A 16,493-nucleotide genomic window follows, 5' to 3' on the forward strand; every position below is an offset into this window, starting at 1 on the left:
CCGACGATTTCGGCCATCAGAATCCCCCTGTTTTCTTGTAGTGTTATCATTCATGGGTTTGTTTTGTTTTGTTTTACAATAGCGACAATGACAAGATGGACACAACAATAATAACATGAAACGGATATAAACAAGTTTGTATGTATGAAGTCAAACTTTTCAACTAGCATAAGAAAATTGAGACTAATGATTTCATTATTTCGTTTTGGATTTTTAGCTATCCAAACAAGTAAAACTCTTCCTACTATTTTTTGTTTATAACGTTTCATTTTAATATCTTCTAAAAAATTGTAACCAGGTAACTGCTTAGAATTTTTTTTCCACAATTTTATTATTAGCTCGATTAGTGAAAATTTTATTTTGAGAATTGCATGTCAAATACTATTTATAAATTTTAAAAATCTATTTGAATAGTCACAACTCTTCAATTTGAATAGTCACATTTTTCCAATTTAAAAATAGTTATTTTGAAAAGATATTTATAAGAATAGTCACAATTTTTCATTTTTAAAAAGATACTTATATGAATTTTTAGAAAAGACACAACCTTCCAACATTGAACTTTTTGAAAAGACACAACTCTTCTTGACATCTTTTAGAAAAGACACAACTTTTCAACATAAGTGGGATTCACAACCTTTGTAATTAATTAGGATTGCTATTATTAGTAGATATCAGAATCTTACTAAATGATTATCTCACAAATCAATTATAAATTTATCAAACCCAAAAATTAATATTCTATTATGATAATACATTCAAATATTAAATAGTACATTTTATACTCATGTACATTTATATTGATTTTTCATAAGTTCTAACCTATGGTAAATACGTTTTATAAATTGGGATGATACATATAATTTAAATATAGTACATGAAATCAACATGTGTTGGGATAGCATAAGGTTATTTAAAATGTAAAACCACTATTTGAAAATGAAAGAGTCTATTCATGTTAGGTTTAGACTCCAGTCTTTTAAAATTAATTGGTTTGGTTTGATATAGTATATACATATAGTGAAATCATTTTTCTGGGTACGAAAAAGTGAACCAAATCCCTAAAAATAACCACGAACACAAATCAGTGTTCTATGGATTTGAATCGAGAATATAAAACCCAGACAGAGATGGTGTAGCTATTGAAGAAATCAATTAGAAGCTTATAATACTGGATCCAGACAAAAGAATGTGTAGATTAGGATGAAACAAACCTTGCATGTCTTGACCTTGAAGAACAGAAGAATGACAAAGACGGTGTGATTCGGTGATTTGGAGGCGAACAGGAACGAGAAAGCCTTTGTGTGGTTTGTAAGAGAAAATCTAAGGTTCTAAAGAATCGCCGCAAAAAGGGTGAGTTGAGAGAGGCAGTGAGTTTTGAATTAGAAATTAGGGTTGGGAATTGATAAAAAAAGGTTGGTACAACAACTAAATTTGACCGGTTTGGCTTTTGCGTTTTCTGTTGCATAAGGGCATAGATGACATTCACTAGCTCCAAAGGTTGTCACATGTAGAAAGTGTCTTGGGATGAAATTCCAAAGTGATAAAGTGTCTTATGGAGTAAAAAAATTTCTAAAATCTATTACTTACAATTTTGATTTAAAATAAACACTAACATATTATAACCATAATCCGTACAATCTATTACCTATTCTGAAAAATGAGTATAACAATAAATATATGCAAAGATCGTGTGCATATAGATTTAACTATATATATATACTATATCAAACCAAACCAATTAATTTCAGAAGACTGGAGTCTAAAACTAACACGACTCTTTCATTTTCAAATAGTGGTTTTACATTTTAAATAACCTTATGCTATCCCAACACATGTTGATTTCATGTAATATATTTAAGTTATATGTATCATCCCAATTTATAGAACGCATTTACCATATGTTAGAACTTATGAAAAATCAATATAAATATACATGAGTATAAAACGGGTTACTATTTAATATTTGAATGTACTATCACAATAGAATATTAATTTTTTGGTTTTATAAATTTATAATTAATTTCGGAGATAATCATTTAGTAAGATTCTGATATAATCATAAAGATAAATGAATAATCTATTTTAGTTTAAATAATTAATTATAAGTTATTAAATGAAATTTAAATGTATGTTCAATAAAAATGTTACGAAGATTTTAAATCTACTACATTCAAACCATCTCATGGAGTTTACATATTTTTTATATCACAGATATTCCTAATAAACAGATCTAAAGATTGCTAGGCATATTTCATTTTTCAAAATCAAACTAACCACACAAGTATATATTAAATCATAGAATATTTAAGATCATCATTATTCCTTATCTTAGATATATTTTTATGCAAACTGTAATTATTGCAAATCATTTTGCGAAAATTATTTACACTAAATAATTAATACTCAAAAATCTAAAAGTTGCAGCATATTTCATTTTGGAATATTATCTAAAATTGACCCAACTAATTATTATCTTTAATGTAACTATTTAGGTTTAATTAAAATTTATTACTTACATTTTTGATTTAAAATAAACACTAACATATTATAACCATAATCCGTACAATCTATTACCTATTCTGAAAAATGAGTATAACAATAAATATATGCAAAGATCGTGTGCATATAGATTTAACTATATGTATATACTATATCAATCCAAACCAATTAATTTCAGAAGACTGGAGTCTAAACCTAACATGAATCAACTCTTTCTTTTTCAAATAGTGGTTTTACATTTTAAATAACCTTATGCTATCTCGACACATGTTGATTTCATGTAGCATATTTAAATTTTATGTATCATCCAAATTTTGTAAAATGTATTTACCATAGGTTAGAACTTATGAAAAATCAATATAAATATACATGACTGTAAAACGGGTTACTATTTAATATTTGAATGTATTATCACAATAGAATATTAATTTTTGGTTTTGATAAATTTATAATTGATTTCTGAGATAATCATTTAGTAAGATTATGATATAATCATAAAGGTAAACTAATATTCGATTTTATTATAAAATAATTAGTTCTAATATATTAAGTGAAATTTAAATGTATGTTCAATAAAAATGTTACGAAGATTTTAAATCTACTATATTCAACCCATCACATGGATTTTACATATTTTTATATCATAGATATTCCTAACAAACAATTCTAAAGATTGCTAAGCATATTCCATTTTTCGAAATCAAACTAACCACACAACTATATATTAAATCATAGACTATTTAAGATCATCAGTATTCCTTATCTTAAATATAATTTAATGCAAACTGTAATTATTGCAAAACATTTTGCGAAATTTCTTTACACTAAATAATTAATGCTCAAAAAACAAAAGCTTTTGCAAAATATTCCATTTTGGAATAGAAACTAAACACACAACTAATGAATCGTGAAATATTAAAGATCAACAATATCCTCATCCTAAATATATATTTTTAAAAATGTAAATACTTGCAGAATATTTCTCTTACAAAATTTTATCTTAAAACTATATCCAACATATATTTTATTACATATATTTGGTGATTTTCTTTAAAAAAGAAGAGATACCTTAAAATCTTAAGATAAAGTATTGTGTTCTACAATATGTATTGTCTAATATAGAAATCAAACTATTTACAAAATAAAGTATTGTTTAATAGAAAATTTAATATATAAATTTTTTTCAAATAACCATATTTTACAGAAAAATTTGTATATGATATAAGAAATAATTATAAATGTACATTTAAATTATTTTACACAATATGCCAAAAATAAACAGTTTAAAATAATGCAGTTTGATAACTTTTAAACATCTGTTAAATAGCATATATTTTACCAAAACTGTTTATACATATATTGATAGAGTGATATAAAATTTAATAGGTTGAAATAAATCTTATAAATTTACAACTATATGTATCAACGTCCAGACAGTCCATTTAATCTATGTTAAAATCAATCTGAGATAAAATCATCAACGTCCAAACAATTTTTATATTTCTAATTTATTACTTGGACCCTAAGAACAGCTCATTTAATCATAGTTTTTTTGGGTTGGTCAAATTTGGATATTATTTTATTGGGTTTGAACCATTAATATCAATTTTGATAATGTTTGGAAAAAAAATCTATCTTGATAAGCCCATTACGATGTGGACAACCTAATTGACATCCATATATATAAAACAAGTATCTTCTTTATGAAATGCATTAATTGAATTATATTCACCATTCCGTGTAAATGGCTTAGAATGCTAAATTTGATATGATGGAGAGCCTTTTTGTCTATCTTGCAGATGTTTGGTATCCTAAGTAAATGAGCAGAAACTTCAAGGTTGCATGATCCGCGGCTTGCGGACACTGCAGCAAGCAGCAAGCAGCGACGCCTAAAATATGCACTTAAGTATTTAACAAGAGTTTTTATGTATAGTATGTTCGTGTCTTTTTTTTTCTTTTCGAATAATATGTAAAATTAATTCAGAAAAAGTAGTTTTTACAGCTTTTAGCTACTTGAAATATAACAGAAACTCAACATAAACTTAAGTCTCGGGATGGGCTATATATGTATTGATTATTACATATTTACATGAGAGTTATTTTTGGTTTCACCCCTTAGAGTGAACCTTTAGGTTCACCAACCAATAGAAAGTCGTTATTTTATATTCAGTATCTGTTAAAAAATAAAACAAAATATTATCAATTTATATCATGATTTTAACTGAGTAGAAATCAGTTGGAAGATAGAGATGGATGATATTTCACTAGCAATGGGAAATAGACGGTAAAATCAGGGTATCAAGTAGAACGGACCTATCCTGATAAAGAAAAACCACCAGAATTTTATGGACCCACTGTGGACATATTGAAAGTATTCTGTTGGAAGGTGCGGTGCCCTCCGAAAATAAAGCATTTCTTATGGCAATTCCTCTCAGGGTGTATAGCTGTACTGAAAAATCTAAAAGCAAGAGGAATACAAGGGGATATATGTTGTGCAAGATGCGGAGCTCCAGAGGAATCCATAAATCATGTATTATTTGAATGTCTTCCAGCACGACAGGTGTGGACACTTTCAAAAATACCATTGAATCCTCATATCTTCCCTCTCAGTTCTCTTTTCGCAAATATGAATCATCTTTTTTGGAGAGTCACTCCAAAAATGGATGATCACCAATTTGTATGGATATTATGGTATATTTGGAAAGGTCGGAACAACAAAGTTTTTAGCAACTTGGATATTGATCCAAGAGATACGCTTAAAATAGCAGAACTAGAATCAACACTTTGGGCGGAGGTACATGTAATAAGTAACCAGAGGGTTGCACATCAAGTGCAGGAAAGAATTGTACCAACAATACCATGAAGATGGTGTTTCATAAATGGCTCATGGAAAAATAATGAACAATTTTCATGACAAGGGTGGTATATGTACATATAGTTACTACTATATCTTACGATCTTTGCATATATTTATTGTTACTCATTTTTCAGAATAGGTAATAGATTGTACGGATTATGGTTATAATCAGTTAGTGTTTATTTTTAATCAAAAATTGTATGTAATGGATTTTAATTAAATCTAAATAGTTACATTAAAGATAATAATTAATTGGGCTGATTTTAGTTACGACGTTATAATCTTTCGATAGTCCAAAAAACAGTCAATAAAACATGATTCTGTTTTAATATATTAGATGTATCCTGAAACTCAATTTTCTTCACACACTCTTTAAATCAACATTAAAATATCAACTCGACTAACTTAACTAAGAAATATGTGGATAAATAGTTTTGGTGATCAGGTCTCAAAAATTATGAGATATGTAAGCAATAGTTCTGATCGAAAGGTTTGTAATCAAGAGACATAACATTGGTAGAAATTACTTCCCTAACTAAATTCAACCAAGGATTTTGACAACTGCCGAAATGATAAAAAGACTCCTGATATATATATATGGCAGAAAATAGGAATCATAAATTGATTAAAAAGCAAATCAACAAAGAAGAAGAGATGCTACTCGAAAGGAATATTGAAAAAGGGAATACAATAAAATTAAAAAAGAGAAAAACAACATTCATAGATAGATACGATAGAGAGAGGTCTCTAATAGATATGATACCTCAAAATGAAAATTAAACAATACTTAAAGGGATAGATCAGCGCCCCAGCTCTTAGATGTCCCTTCTTCTGGCTGATCAACAGCATCAGCATCAGCATCATCATCATCATCAATCTCCACAATATTGTCATTTCCTAGCTTTAAGATGACATCCTCCTCGTTCAATACATTCTCTTGCGGATACCAATAGCTAGGAAGATTGGTAGTCCTATGTGGAGGAAAAGGAGGAACGTTTCTAGGGAGCATCGGGGGATAGTTGTTGTAGGAGGGCATTGGCTCAAGTCCCCCTGAAAAGGAACCGTTAGTGAAAGTGTTCCCTGAGAAGAAGCCAGTAGGAGCCATGCGAGGAACTACGGTCATATTCATGTCCATGAGTCCGCTATTGAAAGATGGATAAAGGCCGGTACATATGCGTTTGAAAGGTTCAGAAGTGTTCCCAAGATTATTATCATTTGATAAATCACCTTGTGAATATTGACTTAACATCCACTGAAAATGGAACTCTTGTTCCATCTGTTCCATCTCCTTCCGCTTCCTTTCCCATTGTAGCTCCCTCTTGTGCGCGTTCATGTGACCACCTAGGCTTTGAGAGGATGAGCACCGCTTATTGCAAAAGCGACAAATGAAGCCGTTTCCTGTTGGGACAGCACCAGATCCGAAACTAGGGTTCTCACTCCTCCTTTCAGACACAACTTCCTGAGAATCAGACCCTAGTCCCGGATTGTTGTTCTCCGTTGCCGTCTCCTTGGACTCCTCCACAGCCACGTTAATGTCATTGCATTTTTCGAGTTGGGCCAGGGAAGAGCTTGCAGAAGACATAACTTGGTTCTCCATATCAATATATTTTTCTTTAGTTTGTTTAGACTGACAAGTGATATTTTATCTCTGTGTGCTAGATTCAGAGACGTGAGGACGCTATTTATTGAGAAGACAACCTCATCTCTCGTTAACACTTACGGTATAAAATCTCCATTGTGTAAAATTAATTAAAGTCAGAGCTACATTTTCAATCCATATCCAAGAAGATATGGTTATTTCTTTCTTTGTGTTGATTTTACTCATTTTGTCTTCCTGTGATGTATGGAAATAATTTTTACAATCTGTATTTACACTCATTCTTACGTAATATATACCACCACTTTCAAATTTCAATCCATTTTAGAAGTTATCTTTGTTTTACTAGTCATCTTTTTCTTAAATGTCACTGGTCAACATTAACTAATATGTACCAATATAATTATATAACTTGGTATTTTCTGTGTAATGGTATTAAAAATTATTGGCCCAAAAATATTTGAAAATGAAAAAACAACCAATAAGCTAGCTAGTCAAAGTAGCATCTTTCAGTGTTATAGGAGGATGATGCTATTCTTAACCTGTTTGACTACATACTAGATTTGCTTCTTCTTTGCCATGAGAGAAAAATAGGTAAAATAAACTTGTGAGATTATTAGCTTTTTTGGTCGTAGACAACTTTTACTTTCTTTGTTCTACACTTCTACTTGGGAGTAAAAATTATGAACAACTAAGGGAAATAAAGTCCTAAGGAGTAGATTGCGTCTGCTTGTAAGAGATTTTCTAAAATTATTTGATAGATCTTATTAGTAGGGGTGGGTACAAGCCGAGTACTTGTTATTTTTGGTATATTTAATATTCGGCTTGGTTTATACGAATAGTAAAAATTTCGACTTGCACTTGATTTATTAAAAACGAGTATTTACAATTTCAGGTACTTACTAAAAAACGACGGATTTTCAAGTTACTTGTTTTACTATTTGTTACTTATAAATTACTTGTGAGTTACTTGATAATTATTGGTAAATTATTTGATAATTAGTTAGAATTTAGAGATAAATAATATTTTGAGAATATTATAGATAAAGAATATTTCATTGTTTTTATGTTTTAGTAAATTCTGAAAATAGAATATATAAGAGAGAGAAAATTCCAATATGCTTATATAAATATATCACCTATGTTTGATTCACTTATGAAAATGGAAATATAAATGAATTATTTTGTTATGATTTAGAAAACGTGTTTTTGCTCATTAACAAAAGCGAATAACAAGTCAAACTACACCAATTAATACTTATATTTGTTTTGTATTTGTAAATAATTAAAATAGATTATTTGATACTAGACTTGGTCAGACTCTAACCAAGTACGCGATTTTACGAGTTAAGTAGAGACAATTAACGAGCAATTGTGCCACCCCTAATTATTAGTACTTTGTTGCTAGCTAGTGAAAATAAAGCTTACCCTTGGTCTAAATTTTTTAATTAGCAACACTGTTGGATTTCTCTCCTTAAGCCTAAAACTAATCAAATCACAATCAAGCCTTAGTCCAAAAAGAAGAAACATCTAGAGAAAAGTGGAGAAGTATAGAAGAAGAATTGTGTAGAAAAAGAGAGAAAGTTATGGAGTTAGATATTTTGAAATAAAATAATAATTTAGAGAAATCTAGAACATGTTAGAGTGTGCTCCTTCACTTGTATAAATAGGGGTGTTTAGCACCATTTGTAATCATCAAAGAATCAAGAAAAAGAGTAGAGAGAAAACATTTCATAAAGAGTTCTAAGAGTCTTTAAGAAATCTCCAAACACAAGCCTTTGTAAAAGAATCCATTTCCCAAATACAAAAGCTTTAACAAATATAAACCGTCTACATTCCATCTCAACCTCTCAAAGAAAATACTACCCGCTAATTTTCCCAACAGCTGGTATCAGAGCAAGGTTACCGTTATCTTTGAAGAAGTGAAGATGGAGGCCACCGTTACCTTTGAAGGTGACATGTTCAAGCTCACGACGGACAACTTCTCTTATTGGAAACCGATGATGGAAGATCACCTTTATTGTAAGGATTTTCATGAGCCCATCATCATGAAGGATAAGCCGAAAGGAAAGGATGATAAAGCATGGGAGATTCTTAATAGAAAGGCGGTTGCCGTAATCCGTAAGTATGTCGACCGATCTCTTTTTGAACATGTCTCTACCTACACAAATGCTTTTGAATTATGGACAAAACTTGAATCCATGATTCAAAAGAAAACACCTCGAAACAAAGCTCTTCTTGTTCGACGGTTGGTAAAGTTGGAGTACAAGGATGGCCAGAGCATGATGGAGCACTTGAACAATTTCAAGGGGATTGTAAATCAGCTTAACAAAGTTGATATGAAGGTTGAAGACGAAATGCAAGCCCTTTTACTCCTTAGTTCACTACCGGAGAGTTGGGACACACTAGTTGTCACTCTAAGCAATTCAGCACCGGAGGGAAAGCTTACCATGGACACCGTCACTGATAGCCTTCTAAACGAAGAAGTTCGCAGGAAGGAACGAGGTTCGAGTTCATATTCAGAAGCTAACATTGTTGATAGACGAGGTAGAGAAGAGACTCGTGGTCAAAACCGAAGCAGAGGACGAGACCAATCTCGAGGAAGATCCAAGTCACGTCCGAGAGTTACTTGCTATTACTGTGGCAAACAGGGTCACATGAAGTCGGAATGTCGGTTTTTCAAGAAAGACAAACAAGCTGGTAATATCAAACCAGACCGGTTCAATCCTACAAAGAAGCATGAAGAAAAGACTACCACCATTGTGGAAGACCAGAGCGAAGAATTATATCTCGTTGGAGAATGTAATCTTAGCTCTGATGATAGCTCATGGATCGTTGATTCTGGTGCTTCTTTTCACGTCACCCCTCATGGAAGCTTCTTCACAACCTATCAAAGTGGTGACTTTGGTAATGTTCAAATGGGAAATCAAGGAAGAAGCAAGATCATTGGAAAGGGGGATGTTATTCTTACATCAAACACTGGATGTAAGATAGTTCTCAAGGATGTGAGACATGTTCCCGACATGCGACTCAATCTCATATCAACCGGAAAGCTCGATGATGTCGGCTTGGACAGTCATTTTGGTGGTGGCAAATGGAAGTTAACCAAAGGAAGTTTGATCATGGCTCGAGGAAGAAAAGAAGGCTCTTTATATGTAACACAAGCCAAGCTTTGCAAGGAAGAAGTAAACGTTGCAAGTGATGACATCGATATATGGCACCGAAGACTCGGGCATATGAGTGAGAAAGGTTTAAGTATACTTTCTAGCAAGAAACTTCTTCCTGATATGAAAGGTATTTCTCTCTCACCATGTCATGATTGCTTAACCAGAAAAAACATAGGGTCGCTTTCCGAAGATCATCTACGCCTATGAGAAGAAAGCATATTCTTGATCTTGTGCATACTGACGTATGCTCCATGTCCGAGAAATCCAATGGAGGGGCATCATATTTCGTCACCTTTATTGATGACCATTCAAGGAAGGTATGGGTATACCTTTTGAAGTCAAAAGATCAAGTTCTTGATGCTTTCAAGGAGTTTGTAGCCCAAGCAGAGCGAAGTACGGGTCAAAAACTCAAGTGTGTTCGATCTGACAATGGTGGAGAGTACCGAGGTCCCTTTGAAGCGTTTTGCAAAGCTCATGGAATCAGGATGGAGAAGACACCACCAAAGACGCCACAACTGAACGGGCTAGCTGAAAGAATGAATCGAACGATCACAGAAAGAGTTCGGTGCATGCTCTCTCACGCTAAACTACCCAAACCATTTTGGGGAGAAGCCATAAAGACTGCAGTGGACGTCATAAATCTTACACCATCAGTCCCTTTGGAAGGCGATGTCCCGGAGGAAGTTTGGTCGGGTAAGAAGGTCTCTTACAACCATTTGAAGGTGTTCGGTTGCAGAACGTTTGTCCATATACCTAAGGATGAACGAGCCAAGCTAGACTCTAAGACTAAAGAGTGCATTTATCTTGGATCACCAAAAGACGAATTCGGCTATCGGCTTTGGGATCCGGTTAACAGAAAAGTTATCCGGAGCAGAGATGTTGTTTTCTTCGAAGATCAAACAATCGAAGACATCAACAAATCAAAGAAACCAAAGCTAAGGGTTGTAAGGAATGAAGATTCTCATAAGCCTCAAGATCATGAACAAGTGATTGGAGATGAGGGTGAAGGGGATCCTATCATGGATCAGAATGGTGATGAAGGTGAAGAAGAAGTTCAAGTGGAGCCAGAGGAAGAACATGAGCCAAGAAGGTCTGGAAGAGAGACAAGACCATCTGTAAGATATTATCGAGATGAGTACGTTAATCTTACAGATGAGGGGGAGCCTCAAAGCTATGAGGAGGCCATAGGAGACACCCATAAAGATAAGTGGGTTGAAGCTATGCAAGATGAAATGCAATCCTTGCATGATAATCACACTTATGAGCTGATGAAGCTACCAAAAGGAAAGAGAGCCTTGAAGAACAAGTGGGTGTATAGGTTGAAGTATGAAGATAGAAGCTCAAATCCAAGATACAAAGCTCGATTGGTTGTGAAAGGATTCAACCAAAAGAAAGGCATAGATTTTGAAGAAATATTCTCTCCAGTGGTGAAGATGTCCTCTATCCGAGTGGTTCTTGGTCTAGCAGCAGTTCTAGACTTGGAGATTGAACAACTCGATGTCAAGACGGCCTTTCTACATGGTGAACTCGAGGAGGAGATCTATATGGAGCAACCTGAAGGATTCAAGGTTCCAGGAAAAGAAGACTTGGTGTGCCGATTAAAGAAGAGTCTTTACGGTCTCAAGCAAGCCCCAAGACAATGGTATAAGAAGTTTGACTCCTTCATGGTGGATCACAACTTCAAGAAAACCAAGAACGATCATTGCGTTTTTATAAAGAGGTACGAAAGCGGCGACTTTCTCATATTATTACTCTATGTTGACGATATGTTGATTGTGGGCCAAGATCGCAACAAAATAGCCGCATTGAAGAATGACCTAGGAGAGTCCTTTGCAATGAAAGATTTGGGGCAAGCGAGACAGATTCTTGGAATGAAAATCACTCGGGATAGACCAAAGAAGCTTTTGTGGTTATCCCAAGAACGATATGTTGAAAGGGTGTTGGAGAGATTCAACATGAATAAGGCAAAGCCAGTGAACACTCCACTTGGTGGACATTTCAAGTTATGTTCGGAGCAAAGTCCAACAAGTGAGAAAGAGAAAGAAGAAATGAAGACTACCCCATATGCATCAGCAGTAGGCAGTCTCATGTATGCTATGGTGTGCACCAGACCGGACATTGCCTATGCAGTAGGAGTTGTGAGTCGCTTTCTAGCGAATCCAGGAAAGGAGCATTGGAAAGCAGTTAAGTGGATCCTACGCTATCTACGAGGCACAACGAAGAAGTGTCTATGTTTTGGCAATGGAAAATTGGAGCTGAACGGTTACACCGATGCAGATTGGGCTGGTGATAAAGATTCAAGGAAATCAACATCAGGATTTGTGACTACCTTTGCAGGGGGAGCTGTTTCCTGGCAATCGAAATTACAAAAGTGTGTTGCCTTATCCACAACGGTTGAAGAATCAAGAAAAAGAGTAGAGAGAAAACATTTCATAAAGAGTTCTAAGAGTCTTTAAAAAATCTCCAAACACAAGCCTTTGTAAAAGAATCTCTTTCCCAAATACAAAAGCTTTCACAAATATAAATCGTCTACATTCCATCTCAACCTCTCAAAGAAAATACTATCCGCTAATTTTCCCAACAAACACTGACTAACATGTAAATTCTCGGTATATAATTTTTTTGTTGAATAGATTCTTACATTCTAACAAACACATACATACATTAGAGTGAACATGTAGCATTTACAATAGAACGTTTCAAATACCTTGAAAATGTAATTTACGGGATCATTTTGCATAGAATACCAAAATAATATTTTTGTTTTATAAAACTACTATTGTTTATGTTGGAAGATAAGACCAAAGCGGTAGACATATAATTGGTAAACCGAATTTAAAAACATAGTAGAATTTTTGATAGATACAACAAGTAGACATACGAACACATTAAAGTGTTACTAGTAAAGTTCCATTGAAGAAAGTTGTGTCTTTCAGTCCCATCTAATGCGGCAACCACGAGCATGAAGCATCTCAAGCAATTCAGATGAGAGCAAGAATCTGAGAGGAGCGAAAAGTTTAAGCTTCTTGAGCCTATTGCAACAGGCTCTTAGAGCAAACTCAGACCCTTCCACAGTCACACGGTTCAGGTTGACTAAGTCAACGTCTTGAACCCGACTCAGATTGCTCATTAACATGCATAGAGCCGTATCAGAAACCGAGCAATAGCACAAGTTTATCTGCCAAACCAAATACACGACACAAAGCATCACATTTGTTTCCATTAACCAAACCGGTCGGTTTATTCTCTCAATGTTTTTTAATTTACCTGTCTTAGGTTTCTTGCGAAGTAAGCAAGCGCCCAGAAGCCTGAGTCATCGATGTTCTCGCACTTCTTGAGGTCCAAGTAATCCAATTTCTTGCAGCCGCACGCAACTGCAGCTAGACCAGCACCGGTTATATTCTTTAGCCCTCGAAGTTCAAGGTGACTTAGATGTTCTAGCTGACGGGTTTGTTCAACCCCTGCGTCTGTTAGCTCACCGCAGTACGATATAATGAGCCGGTTCAAGCTCTTGCAACCTCGTGATATAGCTGCTAAACCGTCATCTCCAAAACCACCACAACTGCACTCAACAAACCAGAATCAATTAGAAAACCGAATCAAGAAGTTGCAACTTTCCTTTTAGCTCAAAGAGAAGAATGTTACCGGTATAGATCAAGTTCTAGAAGCTTGGAACATTTGGAACCGATATGAAACATCCCTTTGTCTGAGATATTTGTGCAGAGGCCAAGTTTCAATCTTAGGAGATTCGAACACTTTGAGATATATTCTAGCCCTGCAGTAAGTAAAGTACCATAACTGATGAGATGTAAACACACAAATATGAGTTTGAATCGACATGTATCTTTGTTTTACCTCTGTCATTGACGCCATAACAGTCGGTAAGATCGAGTTCTTGAAGATCCTTGGAGTAACATCCGAGAGATTGAAGACCTTTCTCGGTTATCATATGACAAGACTCTAACTTAAGAGTCTCCAGATTGCGGCAAGACTGAGCTACCGCAGATATGGCTGCATCAGTCACAAACCCGCAGCACGCTAGGTTTAGGGTTTTCAGGTTTATGCAGTTGCGTGCAAGTCCCACCACTCCAATATCCGTCACACCCACACATTTGCTCACTCCGATATCTGTTAAGGATCTACAGCTAGAGCTTAAGGTTAAGAGAGAGGAGTCAGAGACACGAGCTCCATCGATCCATAGTGTCTTGAGATGCTTCAAAGCTTTGATGTTATGTAAGAAGCTCAGAGATACTTCCTGTGAATCACAAAAGAGTAATGAGTATCTACACATTCCACAGAGAGTTCATCCACCAATATATCTAGGCCTGCTGTTATTAACCAAACCTACTGAACCGAACCGAAAAGTTTGGTTAGGAGGTTCGGTTCGATTCCGTAATTAAAAAAAAACTCGGTTTAGTAATCGGTTAGTTCGGTTTTCTATAAAAACAAATATTTAAAAATTATACTAATTTTAACCAAAATTCCGAACCAAAATAACCGAGCTTAACCTTCTTCTTTTTTTAATTTTTCATCAATTTAAGCTGAAATTTAACCGCATTCAAAATCTTTGGTAGAAATTTTTAAAACCAAACTAACGGGAAACTGAACTAAATTTATTTTCTGTTCAATTCAGCGAGATTTAGGTTCAATTTATCTCATCTGAATTGAACCAACCGAATTTCAAACTAACCGACCCAAAAAAACCGGTAACGGAACCCGCAGGCCAAAATATATCTATTTATTAGGTTTGATCAATAAGACTTACCGATACACAGTGACTGGCTTTCAGGTGTTGAAGATCAGGATGGCCTCTGACAATGGAGACAACGCCAGACAAACTCACACGCTCACACCTTGTGACATCAATCTCCTGTTTTTACTTCTTACAAGTTAATAAAGAATCTTAAACAAAAGCTTTCTGTGTGAAGACAAAACAGTACCTGTAATGAAGGACAACCATTCTCAAGATACTGTAACCCATCATCATCTACCAACGGACAGTTCACCATCTCTAAAACCTCGAGCTTTGGCAGTAAAGCTATGGACCGGATCGAATCATTCGTGATCTGGAATCCAAATCAAAAAGTCAGATTATTTCAAAATCTCTTACAAAGATAGAAACTTTGAGACCGAACCTTAAGATAGGAGACGTCGAGAGATCTCAAGTCTTTGCATTTCTTACAGAGAAGATCGATCCCAAGATCAGAGATCTCCATACACCACTTCAAACTAATCTTGCTCAGATTACTACATCCGAGGACGATCCTCGCCAATCCGACGTCGCTTAGGCTCAAGCACTTGTCCATCCTCACCTCCCTCAGCCCCGCCGCGACGGAAAGCGCCGCCGCTTCCCTATCTCCGAACCCCCAGCAGTGAGACACGTCGACTCGCTCGAGGCCTCGGCACAAGCGAGCCAGCGTCTCCAGTCCCCTGGCTCGGAGCGCGGTGGCGCGGCTCAGGTTCAGCGACTTTATCGAAACGGCGCCGTGGGACGCTAGGCGCAGAACGACGTCGTCGTCGAGTTTGGGGCAGACGGAGAGGTCGAGGGAGGAGAGGTTCGGGTAGTTGGAGAGAAGCGCGGGGAGGAACTCGACTCGGAGGATTCGGATCGATGTGCGGCTCAGTGAGTCGACTCGGTGAAACTCTTTGCTGACGAGTCGCCATTTTTTCCGACAGGGCGGGTCTAGGAACCCGTAGACGCGAACGAGAAGATCTTCCGACAAAACCGATAAAATGGATGGAGACAGCGGCATTTTGCGACAGAACAAGGAAAAAAAGACAAGTATGTTTTTACTTTCAGTTTGGTCTGAAAGTTAAAAAAAAAAAAGTACGGATCTTTTAAGTCGGGATGAAGAGGAAGACAGCTCGGAGATAGAGGAGAGAGTGGTGAACCGGTTGATCCAGGATCCGAATTGGGTTACGGGTTATTAGATTCGGGTTCATCGTCAAACCTTCGGGTTTTTTTTTTCCGGTGGGAACACACAAAACCGAACCTCTCTCTCTCTTTACTTCATTTGTTTCCCTCGAGTGTGTCATATAAAACGAGGAAGAAGATAACTAAAATGACGAAAACGCCCCCTGACATTGGTTTAGTACGGACACAAGTGTTGGTGTTTCGAGTCAGAGAGTTGTTTACGGTTGTTAATAAAACACGTGGCGACATTTTAGCGGTTTTGATTGCTTTATTGTAGGATCAGGAGCAGGTGATTCCTGCTCAACTGTACCTAAATTAGGTCTGCACCCTCTGCGGGACCCAGATAACGTGCATCGACCGTACCTATCTGTTTTGACCTAAACCATATCATAAACAAAATATATAAAAGTATTCCTTGTCTGACGTGGAAATACGCGGGATCATCGTGGCGGATCG

General features: G+C 35.4%; 2 protein-coding genes across 2 annotated transcripts; both read right to left on the minus strand.

Annotated features, from left to right (window-relative positions):
* Positions 1-6,146: 6,146 nt before the first annotated feature.
* Positions 6,147-6,956, minus strand: LOC106314121. The gene has a single exon (XM_013752053.1). It carries the CDS (start codon positions 6,954-6,956, stop codon positions 6,147-6,149), a length of 810 nt encoding a protein of 269 aa, XP_013607507.1.
* A 5,908-nt stretch (positions 6,957-12,864) lies between these two features.
* On the minus strand, positions 12,865-16,146 carry LOC106319110 (F-box/LRR-repeat protein 3-like). Its single transcript, XM_013757345.1, has 7 exons — positions 15,259-16,146; positions 15,064-15,189; positions 14,889-14,993; positions 13,979-14,378; positions 13,769-13,898; positions 13,391-13,685; positions 12,865-13,301 (listed from the first exon to the last, which is right to left on the minus strand). Exons 1-7 carry the CDS (start codon positions 15,874-15,876, stop codon positions 13,056-13,058), a joined length of 1,920 nt encoding a protein of 639 aa, XP_013612799.1. The 5' UTR covers positions 15,877-16,146; the 3' UTR covers positions 12,865-13,055.
* Between the last annotated feature and the right edge of the window lie 347 nt (positions 16,147-16,493).

Source organism: Brassica oleracea, chromosome C9 (genome assembly GCF_000695525.1).
Source record: "Brassica oleracea var. oleracea cultivar TO1000 chromosome C9, BOL, whole genome shotgun sequence".
Classification (NCBI taxonomy): Eukaryota; Viridiplantae; Streptophyta; class Magnoliopsida; order Brassicales; family Brassicaceae; genus Brassica; species Brassica oleracea.